The sequence below is a fragment of the Oenanthe melanoleuca genome, chromosome 2, assembly GCF_029582105.1.
Source record: "Oenanthe melanoleuca isolate GR-GAL-2019-014 chromosome 2, OMel1.0, whole genome shotgun sequence".
Classification (NCBI taxonomy): domain Eukaryota; kingdom Metazoa; phylum Chordata; class Aves; order Passeriformes; family Muscicapidae; genus Oenanthe; species Oenanthe melanoleuca.
This window is the reverse complement of record NC_079335.1, coordinates 89,399,692-89,422,828: the sequence shown is the minus strand read 5'-3', so window position 1 is coordinate 89,422,828 and position 23,137 is coordinate 89,399,692. Positions and strand designations below refer to the sequence as shown.

Sequence of the window (23,137 nt, the reverse complement as noted above, 5' to 3'; positions counted from 1 at the left end):
TTACTACTGGTTAGGTAAGTAAGCATCAAAGGGGCAAGTGACAGCCTGGGGTAGGTGCTACTCTAACAGCTGACTTAGTGCTGACTTAGATCCCAGTTCACACTGGCACAGGGTTACTGATCAAGTGAACTATGAAATGAGGATGACTTCTCACACATACTGCCCCTAGAAGAACATCAGCTGGGTAAACAGAGGAAAGGAAACAGGTAAGCACAATGGGGTGCAGTTCTCCACAGTGAGGGGCACAGTAACAGCACCACTCCAGAACTTCAGTCTGTACTGTGCAGAACATGTTAACTCAATCAAAAACTATTAAGTTATTCATTACAATCAATTTCTAAGGCATCTGAAATTTTAGTACTTGGCCACAGCTATTCTGCCCTCCCAAATCAAAGCTGATTAACCTTGCCTGAAGATTAAACTGGAAAATGTACAGTATTAAGGATTTTTTACAAATGAGTCAAAATTCTTTTGCAATTTATTCTTTCTAGACATTTATAAAGCCTTTCTTTTCTTTGTAGGTCTCACAAATCTCTACTAATGTAAGGTGCTTAATTTATGGCAATGACCTGTTTTTACATGTATTGTTGGTACCTTAACACTAAGGCTAAAGTGATTTAAAGGAATGGATAGGGCTGGAAAAATATCAGTACAACTAAAGTCTTATTTCTTCTGATATTTATTTTTCACTGATTCATGACTTAAAATTTGGTTGACTATAATCAGCCTATTGACTCTTAATTCAATATTTCTACACTGCATGATAAAAGTCATGGTTATTTAGTTGTACAAGACTAGATGCTATCCCTTGGCAAACAGATAAAAAGGACCACTACCTCACAAATGACACTGGACCTTCTCCTCAATGCTCCTCTTCATGCTTAGCTTCAGTTCCTATCTACATGTCTCAGGAAGACTAGGGACAGCCAGTAAAGCACCCCAAACACAAATTACAAGTTGTTTTGAGAGACTTCTTTTAAGTTTTCCTCTTTACTAACAGTTGAGCACATCAGTGTTTCATGCATTCAATCATGTTTCTGTAATGTAGTTTACAGTAGTGGTTTCACTGGCATTTCATTTATGTTAGACAGTTTTTCTGTTTTCCAACATAAAACCAAAGAGTCTCATCTCGCTGCTATAATTTTGATCATGCATAGCCTATAATGTTTTGGGTTTTTTTTACCATACTGTTTTCTTACACCTCTACTGCAACATGCACTGCATATGCATTAGGTAGTGCTGCATACTGCTAGTAGGACAGAATGGCACAAGAGATTTTAGCAAGGTTTACAAAGTTCCAGTGGTGCTGAATGCTGCTGGTGAGTTGTCCCAGTAGCATTTCATCTAAGTCAGCCTGTATAGCTGTGAAATCTAGTTTTTTTCCTTACTACATCATATTTCCAATAAATCAGACTATCATTTTGATACACTAAACCAAATTTTTATTTTCTTTCTGTAGAAAGACAAAAATATCTCAGTTTGCAAACTGGAGTGACCCTTTTCTTTAAGATATACATCACAGCTTACCACTTAAACATACCGTGTTTCTGTTTGATAATGTACACCTCTTCAGGTGATCCTGCCAAATATTCCCTTTCAAGGAATGTAAAGGATGTATTCATATGATCTATGTTTCCTAAGCACTATTCTCTAGTTTGGCCCAAAATTCTGTCTGACACACAAGTAATACCACAGGCTTCCATGAAAAATTCCCTCATTATAACCATAGAATATGCGTTTGTAAAAAAAAAAAAAAAGAAAAAAAGAAGAAGAAGGAAAAAAAAAAAGGTACATCTGGCTCTCTGTGACTGAAAGGCTCCTGTAGAAAATAACAGTCTTTTTGTCCCCATCTTGAGATTCATACAGAGCTTTTAAGCCCAGGATAATCGCTCAGAGACACCTGCAGGTGGATGCTCTTCCTCAGAGTCTGTTGAGCAGCTCAGTGGGATGTGGCACAAACTCCCCAGTGGGAAGAGGAGCTCTGCTGAAGGGACCCTGTCACTGCACCCTCTCCCTCCTCAGTAAGGGCTGAGTGGCCCCTGCCACAGTCTGGACAACACTGAAGGGCCTGTCAGGAATACAAGCAGCTCTTCCACACACACAAGTATCACACAAACAGCTGAATTAGTGAAAAATACTGTATATATAATTCTATGCACCTTTGGTGTAAAAAACCTTGGTGGAGGTAAAGATCTCATTTTTTGAACTAGCATTTACACTGGCCCACTCTCCATGCTCTCATTTAATAGGAGGATTAATTCTGAACAGCCCTTATTTGTATCTCTGTCTCTAGATACAATATTCACAGTGCATTAGCTTTCCAAGGAAATCATTAAGTAATTTCTGTAATATTCGGAACTACCAGAGATATTTACAACATACAGTCACTAGTCAAAGTGCAACAGTTCCTTAAGCTGAGCTCAGAAATAACACTTTTGTAGCTGCAAGAGTTAGAAAGATTACCATAATGATTATTTTCAGTGGAACTTAGAATTAAATTCAAAGCCTCTTTTAACAACAACAAAAAATGCTTGGAGGAAGCCCTAAGGTAAAAAAAGTTTAAAAAATGTGTTTATACTAGTTTCAATCTTGATAGGCCACAAACTCTGGTAGAATTGTTAAGCACTGCTCTCACTAAAGAGGACCACAATGAAGGAAAAGGTACTCTAAGATTCAAAACTATATACTATTAATCAAAATAAGGGGAGGAAGAGAAATTAGCAAACTGAAATGCAAAGACAGGGACTTTGAGCTAAGCATCTTGTATTTCCATGGAGGCAAGCCTTTCATCTTGTTTTGGCAGTCACAAAGTAAACACAAGACTTTGCTAATAAGGTATAATATAAATTATTAAAACTTCTAGTGCATGATCAAATGCATTTCAGATTATTTTTTTGAATAATTCTGCCTTGACGACTGCCAGGAGTAATATATTTTGTGTACTCTTGCACAGACCCATTGATTGCTGTCTTTCTGAAACTCCAGTCCCAGATTAAACCACCGTGCATGAAAGAAATATATAATCACATCAAAACCTAAGATTTGGCATCTGTCGATCACAGCCTAGCTTTTGTAAGATCTCACTTCATGTTAGTCAACAAAGACATAAGAGAAACTCTTTAGCTCTGAGCTGAGGTTTTAATAGATTCAAAACATTTCTTACATGCAAATTTCTTTTATGGCTCAGGGGCACTGTTAGAGCTTGAAGTGTTAGCTAACTGCTGTGAAAAACTACTTGACTGAGCATATCTCAAGATAAATTAGACTTCTGAATTTTTTAGCCCAACCAAGTACATTGCATACTTGTGCTACTGGCTTTAGAAATATGGACTTTTACATAATCATGCACAAGAAGTCTGTGTGACAAATTTAAAGAAAACATGTTAAAATATGCATTACATATCCTGCTGCACTATTTGAAACTCTGGGCCACTACACTTTAAAGACATTTTTCAGATTTAAAAAAACAAACAGTTACTGAAGGTCACATAGATTACACATCAAAAATATGAAAATTAAGTTTTATTGAATAGTTCTGGAAGATGTATTTAGTTCTGTAGGTATTAAGAGAATTCCTTTGATTTATTACTTTCAAAATTCTACCAGGCTTCTGCAAATGTGGAATGCTGATCTTAAATTATAAAATAAATGACACAGAAAATATTTTTTTCCTAATGGAATTAACATGGTAATTCCTATAAGAAGCATCCCTGCCATCATGTATTCCAGTGAGTGCCCAGTACAATGCTGTTAAAAGAAAATGCTGTCTACAAGCATGTTGTGTCAGATGTTATCAGCTGTACACCATTCCTAGGAATTCACTGATTCCCAATGCACACAGTTTACTTACCCATTTTAAAAAATGAGAAACCTTGAGAAAAAACAAAATAAAGCAGCCAGGTCATTTTGCAAAGGAATTTCATATTATTCCTTCTTTTTGGGGCTTTGAAAACATCCAGTGATTGAGACCACAACCTCTCAGAGCCTTTGTTCTCCTGCTGGAGCTCATTCATGGGGAAAATGCTTCTGTGCTTTACCCAGTCTGAACCTCTCACTTCAGCTTGGGCTCAGTGTCATCCTGCCCCGTGTGCCAGTGGGAGGCACTTGGCTCTGTCTTGCCAGGAGCTCTGTGCAGGCACTGGGAAGCCCTGCTGGGGTCCCCTTCTCCAGCCCTGAGACACAAATCTGAACTCATCACAGCTCCCAGATCCCAATTTACAAGAGGATCACTGCAAATGACCCAGTCACAGCAGCTCAGCAATACCCCCAGAAGCTGCTCAAATGTAACTGTACAGGTAATAATGGGAGGTATAGAGACTGATTGACCTTAAACTCATCTGCATTAAATCTGACAGTTCCTCCCAGCTGTCATCCTTTATGGAGACCATCTTTAACTAGGGCCTTCCCAGCAACTCAGCCAAATCTGTGTTCTTTCCAGTAACACCTGCATGATCTGTCTGATTCCTTTGATCAGCACAGAAAAAACCACTTTGCTCACTACTCAACTTTTACCTTGATTACTACTACAGTAATTCCTCCTGTCCATTCTCTTTTCCTTCTACTTCTCCTCATTTCTCTCTTGCATCATCTGACCATGCAGCCTCTCAAATAAACAGAGATGCCACTAGGAATATAAATTTGTAATGTCATGTTACACAGACACACATCTGGAACTTCCTCCTCCTACATTAACATTAAATTCAAATTTTAATATTCCTATTTAAGAGTATAAAATGAATTAATTTTCTCTCTGTAAATTCCCACCATTACAGAATGGCTGCATTGGTGTTTTTCTTGGCAGACATCTCTCCCTGCTCTCTTCCATGCTCTTACCTAAGGGTAGACCTTTGCCTACCTACTTCTTTTTCCTCCCCCAGTCTTTCAGATTATTCTCTCAATCAGCCCTCAAAATTCAAAAAGCACTTAGAGGCTAGACAGAAGGCTGAGCAACTGGGGCTTATTAAATAACTTCCTTTGTGATGTACACTTTGAGGAGGAAAGAAACAACCGAAAATCTCAACTAACAAAAGAAACAAAAACAAGAGAAACAACCAACAAGCCAAAAACCACCTCCAAAATGTTTAAAACTCAGTCTTGTGCTTTTTTTTTTCATTACACCCACTTGTTTTAGCCTGTTTCTTTATATTTACCTATAAATGCTTCCAGCCAGGTCTTGACTCTTTTTTTACATATTTGTATTTTGTGCTGCTCTTAAACTTAGTGACTCAGTATCATTCCACTACACAAACAATGCACTGTCAAAATAACCTGTCATTCAAGGTCAGACATGACATCCCTAAAAAATAGTGTGATGCCTGGATGCTGAGCTTTATTTTTTTGTAATAAGGTGTGTGAGGTGTCAATCACTATGATGGAAGCAAAGGACATGACAGCCAGAATTCCAGCCAGCACCTGCAACCACAGCAGAACTGAGAGACCTTCTAAACAGAAGAAGTTTGTGATTCAAAAATCACAGTCACCCAAGCAATGACTTGAAATGAAGAATGAACACAGCAGCACAATGTGGACAAATTCAGTTTGGGGTTCTGTCACTATTTATCTCCCTGTGCAGAGGACAGTTTTATGAAGGAGATGGAAGCTACTTTCTCTGGGCACTTATCTGGTAATTAGCTGGCTAACAGACAAATCTGTTTCCTAGAGATCCCTAGCACAAGCTTCATGGCTTTGAAAATACATTACAGTGAATTACAGGATGCATATTAACTTGTAGTAACACTAGATACCATTTTTCAGTGCACACACACAGCCTGTCTTATTAGATACCATTCCACAGGATTCCAGCTTGCTCCATTTTTAAAGGATCACTGAGATGTTTTATTGGGTTTTTTTGTTGTTGGTGGTGGTGTTTTTTTTTTCAAATAAGAAATTTAAGGTTGTGTTTATAATACAACTTTCCCAGTTTATTTTGTTGGATGATGAAAGAAAAATAGCATGTGAATGTTCAAAGACTGCTCTATAAGTGAAAATATTAAATGAAATACAATATACTTTTTTTTACAGCACAAGCTTTCAGAGACCATCACCTTTTTGCTTCCCTTTTAAATCTTGAAACAATAGTGACAATTATGTGGAGGTCAATGCTAGCTACAGGCAAAGACACAAAAGGTTTCCATCAGAAAGAGTACCCCAGTAAAATGAATAGCTAGATGTGAAAATATATATTCATGTCACAAGAACCACCAGTATAACAGAATGATATTCACATATCAACAGTGAAATGAGTAATACTGCTTTTACTCAAGGGACATTGTCTCTCAAAATCAGGAAAGATTTCAAAGATCTTTCACATAGGAAAAGTAGAATAAACTGATATATGTACATACTCTTGGCTAAAGCTTCCCCTTAATCCTAGAATATGGCATAATCCTGAATTTATGGTGTTTTCATTTCTTCCTACAGAACCAAGCATTAAAATGGAATGTTCCACTGAGAATTATATAATACAACAACCTCAGAGACAAAGGATACAGCCCTTTTTACACTTCAATGTCGTGGATAATAAATACAGTTTAGTAAGTGCATTTTTAATACTCTGCAATGATACTAGCGTCCAGAGTTTCAAATTTCCTTCCAGAAGGTATCTGTGGGATCTATATGCCTCCTTCATTTTACAGGGAGAGAAAAAAACATACAGATTGAAGTGTCACCAGTGCCACAATGCAAATCAGCAATCAGGTCTCTACAATTCCTGTCTCAGATTCCAGCTGCCACCAGAAGCCAACATAGCCTGTAAAATCTTTTGTGCCGCTCAAGTTTAAGTTTAAAAATAATTTTCTTAAAGCTAGGCAATGCCCTAATGTGCACCCTCCTGGCAATTTCTCTTACATTTATTTTCACAGACTTTTCTGCCTAGGATTAAACACCTCCAGTTCCTGAGAGTGCAGATGTTCACCAAGCACAGCTGGAACCAGACCTTGACAAAAAGAAGCATTGCATGTAAGCCTAAAATTGAACAGTTAATACAGTGTGACTGATCTTGACCAACTTTGTGGGTTCAGTGATAACACAAAGGTTTTCTTTTCACATTGTCATGGCCTCTTTCCTTTAAGTATCCTTAGTTGTTTTAGGAGGTCTCCCACAGTGCCAGTTAGCATACTTCTGAGCACCTGAGGGAGTGTCTGGAAATCTGTGTCTCCTTTTTAATTTCACACTCAGTCAAGTACAGCTGCAGTTAATGGAGGGCTCTCTCATGGAAACATCAAACAATGGTTACTTTCTGTGATTAGCAAGCCTAACTGCTCTAACACAATCTCTCTATCCCCAGTCACCACAAATGATTCGTCAGCCCTTCCCCACAAGAAAGATTACATGAGAAAAACCTTTCTTGGCTTGCAGTGTATTTTATGCTAGATAATCATGATAGCACCTTGGCACTCTGTCTGAGACATCAAAGAGCAGTAAGTATCCAATCTGCAGGCTGGAACGAATATCTGCCCTCAGGAGAGACCTCGCATCGTTCAGAGGGTGGTCTGACCCAACTTCTGCACTGGTACAGGATGCTGGGCCTGAGCAGGGACTTGCACCCTGTCATGCTCAAATACTGACCTCTGGGACCCACTGGACCAAGGCTGGTGAGGGGTTTGGAACACAAACCCTGTGAGGAATGATGAGGGAGCCGGGGTTGTTCAGCCTGGAGAAAAGGAGACTCAGGGGTGACCTTATCACTCTCTACAGCAGTCTGAAAGGTGATTGTGGTCAGGTGAGGGCTGGTATCTGACAGAATGAGAGGACACAGTCTCAAGCTGCACCAAGGGAAATATAGGTTGGATATTAGGATAAAGTTTTTCACTGAAAGAGTGATAAAGTACTGGGATTGTCTGCCCAGGGAGGTGGTGGAGTCACCATCCCTGGATGTGTTTGAAAAAACACTGGATGTGGCACTCGGTGCCATGGTTTATTGGAGGTATTTGGGCATGGGTTGGACTTGAATTCTGTGACCTCAGTCTTCTCCCACGTGGCTGTAAAACAGTATGCTCTATCAGGCTGTATCTGATAATTCCAAGGATTAGCCCATGAGGAGAAATTCAGTTCTTCTGGAATCAATCATGAAGCAAAAAATACTGATTTTCAATTTTTCTTTGATATATTGTCCCCTGGAGTTGTCTTAAATGCTGAAAAGTCAACACTGCAGCTTGCTTGAATATATGCTACAAAATTTTAATAATTTTAAGTATTTATTTCCAAGCATCTTTAACTGGCCATCATCAAATTTGTTCTCCAGACTAATCTTCTAGCAGACACTTTAAACATCTGCTGCATCTTTATATGTGAAATGGGAAGGCAAAAGCTGCATTTCAGGAGGATAATGTAAACATAAACTTATAACTGTTTCTGAAGCATTCAGAAATTTAGTTATGGGGGTCACAGGAAAGGTTAGAAAGAAATAAGTAAATCCCTTGAAAGAGAGGTTTAAAAGGCATGTAACAACACTAATATTACATGACAAACAATGAAGAGGAAACAGTAACTTCTCTTACAGTAACTTATTAAACTGAACACTAGGAAAATTTTTTTTTTACCCAAAAGGTTTTCAAGCATTGGAACAGGCTGCCCAGAGAAGTGGCTGAGTCACTGTCCCAGCAGGTTTTTAAAAGATGTGTGGATGTGGCAATTGGGCCTTGATGTAGAGGTGGACTTGGCAGGGCTGGGTTAGTGATTGGACTTGATGATCTGTAAGATCTTTTCCAACCTAAAAGATTCAGATTCTAAAGGAATAGTCTCAGCTCTATGCACAAAAAATTTGCACATGGACTTGTGTGAAAATACCACATAAGCACCTAATAAAAGAGTGAAACACAGTACAGCTGGCATTTACACGGAAATGAGGATTGTTAAACTTTCCTCTACTTAGAAAATGCTACTGGTCTGTGAGAATACAGCTCATAATACTTTAATACAGCTTTCTTTCATGTTTTGCTGTTGCTTTTGTCTCTAGGTGAATACAAGTATTGACAGCAATTGACTCCTGGACAAGTGGTGTCCTCCAAATAATTTCAGTATCCCTGCCTACCCTAGCAACTTTTGAACCTGCTCACTTCAACAGTGGGAGAACAGCAAGGGCTGGTAAAAAGCCCTTGCCCACATCTACATCAGTGCTCCTGCCTCAATGATCTATTTTATACCATCACTCTGCTGACCAGCCTGTACTCCTGAAACTCCAAATCACATGCAGGAGTTACACAAGGCAGGAGAAGTTACAAAAAAGTGAGATAAACACAAATAAAACAGAGGATGACCTGAAAGTGGCAAACATACACTAGGTGTCTACAGGGGTGAGAAATGCAAGCCCATAGGATGAAAATTATGGGGTTTAATGTAGTCTTTAACAAATTGATGGGTTTGGATTTTAAAATGTTTCATGTCTCCATACTAAAGCTTAATAGCAGTACAACAGTTTTCTTTTATCACACAAGATACTCCCCCAAGTGTAATTCATTCCTTTCCAGCTCTTAAGAGCTGCACATCTGGCTTTCCCCTGTGGTTCTTTGACAAAATCTGATTATGCTACAGAATCTTAAGCACTCCTCACTGAAAAAATAATGAACTAACATTTCTTTGGACAAGAGACACATGAGCTGAAAAAGGAAAAGAATTCCTGTCATTCTAAGCACTACTTCCATCATTTCACCAAATTAAAGTTCTCGTGTTTTTGAAAAACTATCTGTGTCAGAAATGGATATTCACAGCTGTCCTTTTTGTATGATAATTATGTTATCTGCACTTATCAGAGATTTTGTATGTGAGAATTGTAAAATAGTTTCCATACGGATAAGATAAATCATAGTCACACTGACTGAAATGACTTAACAATCACATGTGGAATCATGTCAAAACAAGGATGAGAGTTAGGAAAAAAATCCTCTAGTCCTGATAACAGGACTCTTTCCTCAGGACCAGAAATCCATCTGGTCGCTATTATGCATAGGTACTTTTTGCAGCTATGTGATTTTTTGGACAAAAAGAGCTTGAGTGTACTGCCTACACATTTTTGTTCCATCAAAAGTACTTTCACAAACATTTCCAAGCCACTCCAATCCATTTACTCAAATTCTGCCACAGTACACATATGTATATAGGTATGAAGAGGAATCCATCAATTTGAAAGCCAAGACATTTAGTGAATAATCTTCTCACATAATATTGTGTCAAGGACCCCTGATTATACTGAGACTAAAGAAACATAATAGTAATTTCCATGGGCCTTTTTCTTTTTGTTTTGCATTTGACATCTGGCTCTCTAAGCCAGTCAGGTTTCATTCCTTTCACTATTTATCAATCACACATGCATCTCAGGTTGTGGTACTTGGGTGGCCAAACCTTTTTGAGAGGTCACATGGGTCTACCAAGAGTCTAGACTGCCATGCTCTGCCAATCACCCAGCCAGGCAGAAATGCATCATGTAATTAATAGCTACGAGCTCTCCTGCTCCACACATCACATTTGCTCCCACCCATGACACTGAGCAGCAGCCCTTGGAAAAGAGGGTTTTGGATAACACCAAATGAGCCAGGTCAGCTCTTCAGGCTGGCCCATTCCAGAGGCTGGCCACTTCTGCCCTGGAATAAACACAACATGCTCACTCCCATGTGGAAAAGGCTTCTTTACAGGCCAAGTCTAACAAAACAGTGTTTCTACTGGTAAGACCAGGTAAAAAGGCAAAATAAAACCTATAATAAAAAAAAATAAAAAAATAAAAAAACTGCTAAAATAAAACCTAAAATAAAGAAGACAATGATAGCACAGTAAAATCAATGCTCATTTGATGACTTAAGATGAGCCAGAAACTTGAGATTAACCATTTTCTTATGGGCTGATGAGCTCAATCAAAAATGGTCTGCCTTCAGGTTCTTAATTATTCTGTGTGATTGCTATCACCAAGAACAACTAAAACTGTACATTTCTTCTAGAAAAATATTTATAAACATTTTAAAAAATGTATGCTTCTAATTTATAAATGATTTTGCAGCCCTTTTCTACAATAAAGAATGAGAAAAATTCCCTATTATTTCTTTCATACCATGGTGGCATTAATCAATGTGTAGAATAACTTTAGTTCTGACTTTACACCACTGTATCCTAATTAAAAATGACTTCAAGCCACTGCTTGTTACCTTAGTGATTAAAGCTGAAGCACCACTGCAGTACATATATTTTCCTCATCATAATTCCAGTTTTTAATAATATCTAGAATGGAAGAAATATGTCCTAGATCATGATTTTATTTAAAATCATGTAAATGAAGTAATTTAAATAGACTAAATCTGAGTTGTAGTCCTGACTCAAGGAAAAGAAATGGAAGTAAATATGCTGGAATTTTAATATCCCACGGGCTTGAGTTTCAAGCACAGAAAAGCTGTGCTTGAAGCCCTCTAACTCTTTTGGAGCCTCAAAACATGAACTGTATCTGATGCCAACCTGAATCTGATTTGAGTCAACTCCCTGTGAAAATGATGAACAAGCTTTGGAATATGTTGTGATAAAAAAGAAAGACTTAACACTTAAAGGACTCTGCAAACAGATGTAGCACCAATTTTACCTTAGTGGGAACATGTATGGGATTTGGGCTATCTATCCTAACCCTCCCACACCACCATCATAACACTCCACCTGCTAACCTGACTAGATCTTTCAATCCAGAATTCCTTCATCCCAGTGCTGGAGGAGACAATTACAACAGATCCAGTTGTAATTTCTGGCTAAAATGGCTGGCCTTAGAAAAAATCAGTAGAAAATCTTTTTTCTTTTTTAAGAAGGGTTCCAAGGTCTGAAATAATAAATTGTAGGTGGGGGAACTGTTCAAGTAATTTAAATACACAATGAGAAGTAGTCAGAGGAAGGTTATCAAAGATTGGTGTACTGTACACTAACCACAAGAAAAGCTGTCTTTAACAAAGTACTTAAATAACCAGTAATTTTTGCATTTCTTTTACTTAATGGTCTTTGATAAAGCCCACAGGAACAGCTTGCTTTGGAACTTACTAAAAATAAGAACTGATCCTAAAGCTCAGTTTGAATGAAAACTCATAGGCACTAAGCCAAGTTCCTTAAAGAGAGAATGCACATTTTTACAGTGATTATTACCCCTGTAGTTTGAGCAGACTCCTTTAAAAATATCTTAGTGGGGGAGATTGTAGTAGGAGGGCAAGGGTTTATTTCTATTGTTGTTTGGTCCAGTAAAACTGCAACAACATGCTTTAATAGCTAATGGTATGATAAAGGATCTGGAGGGAATGATCTGGAATACAGCCTGCACAAACACAAAGTCACTGAATGTGACCTTTGAATTAGCACCAGTTTCTAAACTTGCTTAGTTGCTGTAATGTTCTGTGGACTGTCTTGGAGCTTACAATCATTCTGAAGTGTTCAACAGTCACAGTAAATTCTTTGGATATTCTGAGGTAGTTAGGAGTATATCCTTGGTGGATGAAATTTAAGGCAGTGGATTTCACATCCACTTCACTGAAGTATGGTATTTGAATATTTTAAGATACTATTTCTCCAACACAGCCATCAAATAGAACTTATTACTCAACTGCAATTTCATTTCAGTCAAAGACACAGCCTCTGCAAATGTGCCTTTGAATTTTTATATGCAGACATCTTCCCCAACTATAATTTGGTAGTGACAAAACCCTACAAAATTTTTTCTTTCTCTTACAAATGAAAACCCTTTTCCTCTTTGTCTTACACATTTTCCTTATCTTAACACCCTTGACACCACAAAATTAAAAACAAAAATCTCTGATCTCTAAGTGTAAGTGTATTAAAAGCAGAAACATAAATCATAATGTCCAAATATTATAAAAGTCTGACTGGGAAATTATGATTAAAAATGTATCTGGGTATCTTCCTATAACTCACAATTAATTCCACTATTGCAGAGCAGTTCAATGCCTTTTCAATAGATTTTTCAGAATAAAAAAAAAGTTGCAAAATTTATGTATATCTTAGCAATTCTCATCATAAAGGGAATAAGCAAGAACACAAAGGATGATTATTAGACTATTGGAAACCCATTAATCTACTCAGAATTTAATAAAGATTTTGAACATGTTATAATATGAAAGGATACAGAACATGGAAGTTTACCTTTAACATGGTTTGGTAATTTTTTTGAAATTAGCTACACTTTTAAAACAGTTTTTAGTTAAAAAATAGCTTAATCTCATGTCTGTAATTTTTGCTGCCCTTCAAAACAATCTCAAAGGTAATGAATCATCTCACTTCAATGGTTTTGGCAACAAATGCATTTCTAAGAGGTGGATGTTCAACATTCCAGCACTTTGTACATGTAAATTCAAACCTCCTACTGACCTTTCATTTGGTGATGGGCAAAGCTGTATCAAGAGCTACATGTGCCTTTTTGGTGCTGTCCCTTTCAAGTATTCATGTAGAAATATTATTTTAACTACAGCTTCAATAAAGGAGAAACAGATAGAAATAAAATCCACTCAAGATGTAAATATCTGATGTCTCTGACTATGTATTTGCTCACAGGGAAAGGAGAAACAGGGAAGGAATGCAGAGAGAAATACTGCCTAGGTATGCTTTTTGGTGATCTAAGGAGTAATAATAAAAAGAAAAGGGATGACTAAATACTGCAAGCAGTGATAAAATGTACAGGTGGGCTGAATATCCTTCACCTATCTTTGTATTAAAGTCTACTGGACAGGTATAAAATTCAAACCTGTGATGATTTTTGTGAACTGGATGTAGATGACTTCCAAAACAACACAAAAATTGAGAAAAGTTGTGGCTGCTATATTTTTCTCCTGAAAGCAAATTAAAATTTACTGAGCACTTGTATATTAAACAATAAAGGATTACCAAAACCAAATGCTATTTAATTTTTCACAGAGAGTCTGCTTGTTAGAGATCTGATGGAAAAGAAGAAATATTTTACAAGGAATTCCTAAATATTTCAGGGAGTGTCAAGTAGTTAAAATTACCATGGCTACACATTTCCCTATGCAAACAGAGAGAGCAGAACCCACTCAGTGATCTTGCAGCGCAGCATCAGCAGGTTGAGTACTAGAAGTAACACACAAAAATGGCAGAACTATTTTAGCACTACAGCTTTCCTTCTGGAGGCAGAAGGGGTAGAACATTTCTGTTTAACCTTTGCTTTTTCTCCAGAAAATTACTTAAGAGTTGAATCCTCCCAGCCATTACTATTTCCATTTATTGCATGAACTGCACAGGATTAACATAATTATGTAATTTAAGTGATTAAACAGTGACATTCAGCAAAATAACACTGTCTGTTTAGGAAATGAAAAGTAAATAAATTAAAGTTCAGATCTTTTCACCTGAAATGGACTGTGGTGAGCATTTGTTTGAAAAGGGTCTATGTATTTTGTGTTGTTTTAGCTGAGTTTTGAACACTGTAGTTGAAATTCAGCCCTGCCAGAGGCATGGGCAGAAAGACAATATGTCCATTAAATTAAAGACACCAGGATAAAACTACTTGGGGAAGGTCTTATGCTGGCTCTTGGCTTTGCTGTCTTAAATCACTTCTGCGTATTGTAGCCCTCTAAGCAGGGCAGAGAAATGTGTTGGATCAACACATTTGCCCTACCTTCTGTTCCAGTTCTGAGTCATCAAATGGCTAAATTAAAATGCTCATTGAATGATAGAAGATAAGGCTGGAAACAAAGATGTCACCTAGTCCATAGCCACAACCCAAGGTGGCTGAATTACACCTCAAGTGTTTGTCACAGACATTGGTGAAGTATGTTCCTAAAGATCAGCATTGGTTAAAATTCCCCAGCCACCACATGTGGCTCTGGATAGCACTGCATCCTTCAGGTGCAAAAACTGCACCACTCAGCTTAGTGCCACAAAAAAGGTGTCAGAAAGTGGGAGAGAGTTCAGCTGAGCTAACAAAAGGCATGTTCCTAAGAATGCAAGAGCACTAAGTAGTGCATTGTATTTTCATAAAGAATTACTTGCAAATGATTTTACATTAAAAAATGTTCCTTTTTTTTTGTCAATATGTCTCTCTTCAATAGAAACTTCCCCACATTTCTCAAATTGCCCTTTCTTGGACTTTGTGATACAAAGATGCCTTTGCAAAGTAGCTTTCTGAGAGAGGTAAAAGGTATATTCTATATTAGTTTACCTTTATTCTTTGGAAGTTCCAGTCTTTCATTAGCATTTCTCATACTTTCTACAGGTTCTGAAATTTTATGAAAGATTCCTCTACTAGCACCTCTATGCCATTTTTTTTTTTTTTTGGTCTAAAATTTGCTTCCTCATTCTCTTTTTACCATAAATCTCTAATCTCTAGTTCCTGTTCAGGAACCAAATTTTCCACCCCTTTGAAACTCCAACACATGTAAAAACTGTGCTTATTAATTAAGGCACATCTTCCACATTTCCTTCCAAGTCCTTGAAGGAAGTTTCCAATACAGAGATCTTAATTCTGACATGATTTCTTTCATTCCTGTTCCAGCAGAAGATGTTTTCTTCCCCCTTCTCCATTTTATTTTGCCTGCAAGTGAAGCACCCTTTCTACCTGAGATCAGAGAATTTCCTTTAAGCTATGCTTTGTTGAATTTTCTTTCTGGCAGGCTGTAAAGAAGTGTTTGATATATGCATCTTTCCTGTTTCTTACCATCAGAAAAAAAGGCTGGGTGATGTTTAAAGGTCATCTTTTGCTCACATAACTAGAAAATATTTGTGGCTAACTGGAAGACCAGTAACAGAAAGCTTCATTAGTATCCAGAAGCACAAAGCCACAATAACCTACTGCAGTTAAAATGCAGGGAGGATGGGGGAGAAAACAGGAACAAGCAGAATGAGCAAATAATTGGTTGCTAGCTGAAAATCAGTGTCTCACTCCTCATTTCCTCCAAAGAGCCCAATGACTTGAATAGCTATTAGCTTAACAACTGTGGGTATTTCCAAGGCCTGGGAGCTACAGATGGGTGCACCAAGACCCCGGACTCACAAAAGGAAACTTTGCAAATGGGGGCTCCCAGCAGATGCCATTCACAGGGCAAGTGTTAGACATGGAGAGTATCATCACAGAAACCAATGGAAAACAGAAAACTGAAAGATGTGCCTGTATTTGTTTGAAAAGAAAGTCAGTCATGGATGCATTATAGAAACATGAACTATGAACATAAAATAATAATGACTGGGGATTAAACAGCCTGTTAAAATTATTTTTTTATTTTTTTTCCTCTTGCCTTTATTTTCCATCTGATTAAAATTTCCCACCAAAGGCCCTCAGACTTATGGGGCTTTGATTCTGGCAATGCATTGCAACTCTGGCAGATAGCCAGCCTTTTATTTTTATCCCTCAGCCCTTTGGTCTTTTCTTCATATATTTCTCATCTTGCAGTATTTTTTTCCTCTAGTCACAGAACATATGTAAACAACCAGAATTATTTTTGGAGTACAGAAGCATAACATACTCTATTTCTGGTTCTAACGAGAGATCATATTCTTGCAGATTCTTCCTTTTTTTCAGTGATTAGTTTTGGGCAAACATTTGTCTGTAAACAGGATACATTTATTAGGTATTTTACTTTATGCTGCTGAGAAACAGTCAAGATCCCTAAATACGGCCAAATAAAACTAATATAAACATGAAAAATGGTTTTTTTTTTCTAAATTAGATTACATTCATATTGTTGACACACAGTGCTGACTTTTCAAAAATATTATCCAAAAATAATATACTCAACACTACGTGGATTGCAAAACCAGCTCCAAATCCTCAAAGACAAGTTTACCAGAGTGCTTAAGAACATAGAAAACATGCTAAATTGCTTTTCTTAATCTCAAAATGCTGAAGTGCACTCTTAATGCTTTGTCAACTTCAAGCCCACCTCAATGAATAGATGTAATACCTACAGCATTTACATCTTCTTGTGAAACTTAACAGAGCTAAATTTTGATCAAAGCTTTGAAATACTTATTCACTGATATTTGTAATTGCAGTTAGTAACTCATGACAGGTTTGTTTTGTCTGAATGTTCATTTTAAGGTTACTGTCACTACTTTTTAATGTCCAGTTTACATACATCCTACCTTAGATTTACTGCAACCAAATAAAAAAAATGCCTTTACACATGTTCATGCTTTATTGACTTCAACTTTCACCTTTGCAATATCCTTTGCAATGTATGCCTTCTAAATATGGTTCTATTACTGAATCACCACCTGCACATATTTTAAACTCAAGTAAATCTATAGTAGATCTGTCAACTAAAATTTCCAAATGTGTTTGCCCCCACAAATAGCCCTCCTGTGAAATTCTGCCATTTGGAGACATCACTCCCTTTTTGAGCGGCTTTTTTAAGAAAATTCGTTCTGAAGTAAAAAATAAAAAAAATAATCCTGGCAAATACTTGTGCATTTTATTACTTAGTGTGTCCACCACAATCATGAAGTCTGATTGCTTTGACAGCTTTTTAACCTGAGCTGCTGACTCCAAGACTCTTCTGTCCTTCCTGTCCCAAATTCTGCCATAGAGCCTAACATTTTTGAATGTCAAGACCTTGTTCTAAAAGCCCATCTACTTGGTTACAGTGTTTTTCCTTAAAGAGTATAACAACTGTAAGACATTCTACATCAGTAGTACATTAATGGATATACATATTAGCTGTGTTCTTCATACACTGAAAAACATGAAATGCTAGAAATACTCTGAATTAATTCTATATATATTTGCCTCCTTACTTGTCAAAGACATACAATGTGTGAATATTTTATGGAGTCTCTCAATTGTCCTTTGTGTTTTTTCATTTTGCATTTCCTCTTTTTCAGTCAAATCTGTTGATTCCAGTTGGTGACCTACTTCAGTTATTTCTTTGGACCAATTTGCTGCCAGAGTCATGCAGCCAGAAAGGTAAAAAAACAGGCCTACAACTGTTCCTTCAGACACACATGTTGCTTGTGGTGCTTGCTCTGAATTTTTGAGGAAAAAAAATTTGAGGGTTATGTATCAGATGAGAAAGAGAGCATACAACTGCAGACAAGCTCTTATTCTATGGATGTGCTTCTCTAGGTACTTAGGATGAGCTTATGACTTGCTCTGACATCCTCACATGATGGTGCTCTCAATTGATTAATTTCCTTAAAAACTACAATTTCAAAAGCTTTCACTCTTTCTGTGAACATTCCCCGTTAGAGAGAAGCTGTGATGGATTTTGAAACACCTTTCACTGTGTCCTATATAAGTTAATGAAAATATCAATAACCAGCAGACCTTAATTTTTGCTCATATGTGTGCACAGTGCAAAATTTATCCATGATTTCAGTTCTGCAAGCTGCAGAAAACCTAGTGGAGACACTTGGGATCTTGTTAAAGATCCAAGATATTTTGCCATTTTTGAGTGAGTATCTGAATTTATCCGTTCTGAGTTGCCTCCTTCACCTTTCCCCAACCTGCCATCCATGCACATAACAAGCTACAAAAGGCTCACACGACCCTCATATGTTGCCCCTTTTATCTTGCTCACAGCATCTTTGATTTGAACTGTATGTCTTGAGCACACAGCAGTCCAAAGAAACAGACCAACCCAAATTGCATCTTGCAGCCAGCCAGAAATCCAAAGTCACTTTTGTGGCAAACTGACTTTTTTTTTTTCCCTGGAAACCTAAAGAAAGTTCCTGAGTTTCTATTTATATGTATGATTCTTCAGGATGAACTTCCCACTAAGAATTTCAGTTCATGTTCTATGTATTATACATTGGCCAAGTGTGATTAAAAGCTTTCAGCTCCAGCTTCTATGTACCAAAGACATTCCATTTACTGAAACACTGAGATTCTATTTTTTTTTTTCCATTAAACAAAAGTTCCTAACATTTCCAGTGGACCAATCATATATAAGGTACTCCCTTGAAGGAGCACTGGTAACCACAAAAGTAATGAAAAGCAATTTGCCTTATCATTTGATTGCTGCAGCCATTTGCAGGGGGATTCCAGGTACTTGTTCGTGCCTATCCAAAGGGCAAGACAAGATCTATATATCTCAATGAGTCCCTATGGAAATTATCAGTATCCTTGATTTTAATAATTTTATCTCTCATTTTAACATTAAAAAATTTCAGTCAAGAGTCTGCTTGCTTGTCCCCATCTACAAGCTTCTGGCAGCACATACTCAGTTTAATGACAGTCTTGGTTCTGTTCCAGCAGATTATTTAAAAAAAACATTCTGATGAAAAAATCAGCTGTGTTTAAATAGCAACACAGTCCAACCAAACAATTTGAAGGTTTTGGCTGTTTTTTCTCTCTTACAGACCCTTATCAGGCCAATATACACATACACAGGGACAATATTAATGGAGAGCTTAGTAAAGTGTTTGTGCCTAAGTGTCATGATCTGCTGAACACATTACAGTAGGTGCATTACAGGGAGTGCATTACTGCTGCTCTATGTTTCCACAGCCAGGCTTATTCAGGAGACCAAGGAGCTTAGCTTAACACTGGTCACCACTGGCAAGGTATGCCTTGATGATGTATTTGAAATGTGACTACTTAGAACATAAACAAGCACATGTATATACTTTAATACTTATCAGCAATTTACTGTAAAAGCAGTAAGGTGGCTGATAAACTGACAATTATCCTTCTCCCATGTGCTACATATTTTTTGGAGATCCTAACAACAGTGCTGGAGAAAGGACATCAAATGATGCTTAGAAATGTGATACACATTTTCATTTCACACTCCATCAGTTTTTACAACTAGAGCTCCATGAAATGTATGAGAATACTTGGCTAACAGCCATATCTACTGAGCTGTAAAATAAGAATCAGATCTTTTTTAAAAAGAGTTTCATTTTTTTACATTACTAAATCAGATGTTGACCTTTTTCCAAAATATATTGAAAATATTCTGCATCTCTACCCATCAGTTAATTTTGAATCTCTGAATAGTGTTTCATCCTGATTTAACAGATATGTAATCAATAAATATTTTTTTTAAAACAGCTTTGTAAAGAAAAGTAAACTGATTCATCCTCCCACTAAGCTGAAATACATTGAATTACATGATTACTGATGTTCAATGTTTTCAAGTCTAGGAAGTTCTTTCCCCATCTTGCATCTAGAAACAAGAGACAACTGCATTATTGCCTTTATAGCCAGCAAGGTAAAGCTACAGGCATCAGCAAAAACATATTTTGAATTCAGATTTCAACCTGTCAGAAAAGATTAAAGCTTCATGCATATATAAATGGGAACTATAAAATGATAAGAAATACATAGCATGGAATCATTTTACTTGAACAACTGTGGATTTGCCAGTGTAGTAAAGCAGAAAATGTCTTTTACTCACCTCTGTTAAACCAGAAACTTCTCCTTTTGCTAACGGTCTACTGATGGATGCAGTGTGAACTCTGGCATCTGATACTGGCTGCCCCTTCATAAAATGTTTCCCAGCTTCATAAATATTCACTTCTACCATCTTACCCATTAACAGAGGATCCTTTGGCACAAGAACCTTTCAAATAAAATAAAGACATAGTCACTAAATACCACGAAGAACGCTAGAGTCTCTAGTATCCACTCAGAAAACAGATTTTTTATAAACATCAGAGAAAATCCTAAAACTTAACCATTTTCATCATCAGTGTACACTACAGCCCCTGGCACACTTGACCAGTAAGATCTCCAGCCTGCATTCCACAAGAGCTTTGCAGTGTTAGCTCAGCTCTTTTCAACTCCAACTGATTCCTTAAGTCATGTTTTTTGATTGATGAGAAAGTTGGGCCTGAATTGCAGCTTTTGAATCCAGACCCAAACAGTTCCCAAGGGCATTTGTACAACACAGTTCTAACAGACTGCTGTAAAGCTTCCCATTTTCTTCTCTGTCCCATGACACTTTTTTTTTTTTTTTTTTTTAAATTCTGAGTCTGTAAAGGCTTCAGGACAGAAAGCATACCCTTATTTCTCTTTGCACAAGCCTTTATTTTGATTGTGCAGATCCTTTGCAGCTGAGATGCATGATTGACAATGAATGCCTGTAAAAATAGACGACTGTTTCTTGGGTCAGCAGCTAATGCCACTCTTTCCTGAATTTGCACAAACAAATGATATCAGACAGTCCCACTTCACAAAAGACAGCACATAACAGATGTTCCTAGGTCATGCATTCAAAAAATGAAAGAGCCCAAAATACAGGAGCAACATTTTTTGCTGGAAGAATAAATGGACTTAAAATGGCTCTAAAATAGGTGAGCAGCTGAAAATAAAAGTGAAGCAATTTCCTGATGAAATTACATTTTTACACTGTTTCCAATGAAAAATTGAATCATGGTGACTTATTTAATTGCATTTACTTGGATCTTTTCCACACACAGAATCCCAGGATGGGTCAGATTGGAAGGGACCTCAGAGGGAGCATCTGGTCCAATCTCCCTGTTCAAGCAGGGTCATTGTAGAGCACATGGGACAGGATTGCACCCAGACAGTTCTGGAATATCTCCAGTGAGGAGGACTCCACACTCTCTCTGGGCAATCTGTCTCAGTGAATGGCCACCCACACAGCCAAGAAGTTCTTCCTCATGTTCAGGAGGAATTTCCCGTGCATCAATTTCTGTCCATTGCCTCTTGTCCCTATTGCTTGGCAACACTGAAAGAGCCTGGAAGCATCCTCTGACACCCTCCCTTCAGCTGCTTATGGACATTGATGAGGTATCCCCAGTCACCTCTTCTCAAGGCTGAACAGGCTCAGCTCCCTCAGCATTTCCTCATGAGAGATGTGCTCCCTTGATCATCTTTGTTACCCACCACCGGACCCATTCCAGCAGCCCCATCTCTCTCTTGTCCTGGGGAGCCCAGAACTGGACACAGCACTCCAGGTGTGCCTCACCAGGGCTGAGCAGAGCTTTTCAAAGACAAAGACCTTATCTTTTTATCTTAATTCTTTGATGCTTAAATTGAAATGCCTTAAATGTCTTAATTTTCAGGACTACATGTGTAGAGGACTTTCAGAGAAAAAAATCTGTGCCACCCACATTTGGAGACCTTTTTTTTCCTAAACACTGCCTCTCCATTTTTACCTATTATCTAATCCATGAATGTCCCACCAGTGGTTTCCCTTCTTCCCTGAAGGTTCAAGGTGTTGATGACTTGTAAGTGCTTGGAGATCCTAGGATTCTGCTAAGCTTCCTAAGCATCTTCCAAGAAAAGCAGAAACCCTTGCCTTTCAGAGACAGGCAAGCTAAGCAAACACAAAGCCTGAATCCTAATGCTCAGAGAGTCTTACAATGTGACTGGACCACAGTTCTTCCCAAGTAATTCATCTTGGACAAATTTATATCAAAGGGAAACTAGGTAGCTGAGTGTATCACTGGGCTCATCACCTCTGTAAATCTCCTCATGAAAAAGGGAAATAACTAAATATAAACTCAACTTCAGAAAAAGGTTAAGTGCAAATAACTGGGAGATGCCATAAACAACCAAGCATCCAGGCTTGGCAGAAATTTTTTGATTCAAGTATTTGTTAAGAAAAAACCCTCAAAGATATTTCTAAGAAACTAAGTTATATGAGCAGAAACTCTCATGTTGGCTGTGGATCTGGCCAAGCACTCTTTGGTCACTTCTGCTCAATGTAAACTGTATCACCTAAGCCTCCATAAGTGTCAGCTGCAGCTCTACCACTGTCAGTGCAGCTCTACTGATGTGGGTTTAATAGCAAATTCTTTTAGGCTATATAGGTGAGCTCAGTGAAGACAGAATACATTTGGTAACTATTTGAGTTAGTAGAACAGTACACCAGGACTCTGAGCTTCAGCTTAAATAATATATAATATAATATTTAGACTTTAGAGTGGTTTTCAATTTACTATCGTTCAATTTACTGCTATTAATCTTAGTTACTAGAACGGATTATTGTGCTTACCTGAGAAGCAGGATACCATCCTTATGAAACATGTCACACATAAGATTTTAGGGAAAAGATTTGCATTTTCTTAATGGAAAGCATTTCTTCCCTAATAGAATTTAAAATGAGTCCCTACGTGACTATTTATATTTTGTGAATTCTTTATTAGTTCAGTCATGAGCTGTGTCAGATGCTCTATAAACACAACACAAAAAATCAACACTTTCTTTCCTGTACATATTGCTTTTAATTTAATTAATTAAGCTTCCATA

At 37.5% G+C, this 23,137-nt stretch overlaps 1 protein-coding gene across 3 annotated transcripts in view; it reads right to left on the bottom strand.

Annotated features, from left to right (window-relative positions):
- CDKAL1 (CDK5 regulatory subunit associated protein 1 like 1) overlaps positions 1 to 23,137 on the bottom strand; it is a 376,336-nt gene that overhangs the window by 5,539 nt on the left and 347,660 nt on the right. For all 3 annotated transcript variants that reach the window (XM_056482895.1, XM_056482897.1, XM_056482896.1), the window contains one exon: positions 20,316 to 20,480. In XM_056482895.1, the coding sequence (XP_056338870.1) occupies positions 20,316 to 20,480 (165 nt within the window). The remainder of the gene's footprint in view (positions 1 to 20,315; positions 20,481 to 23,137) is intronic.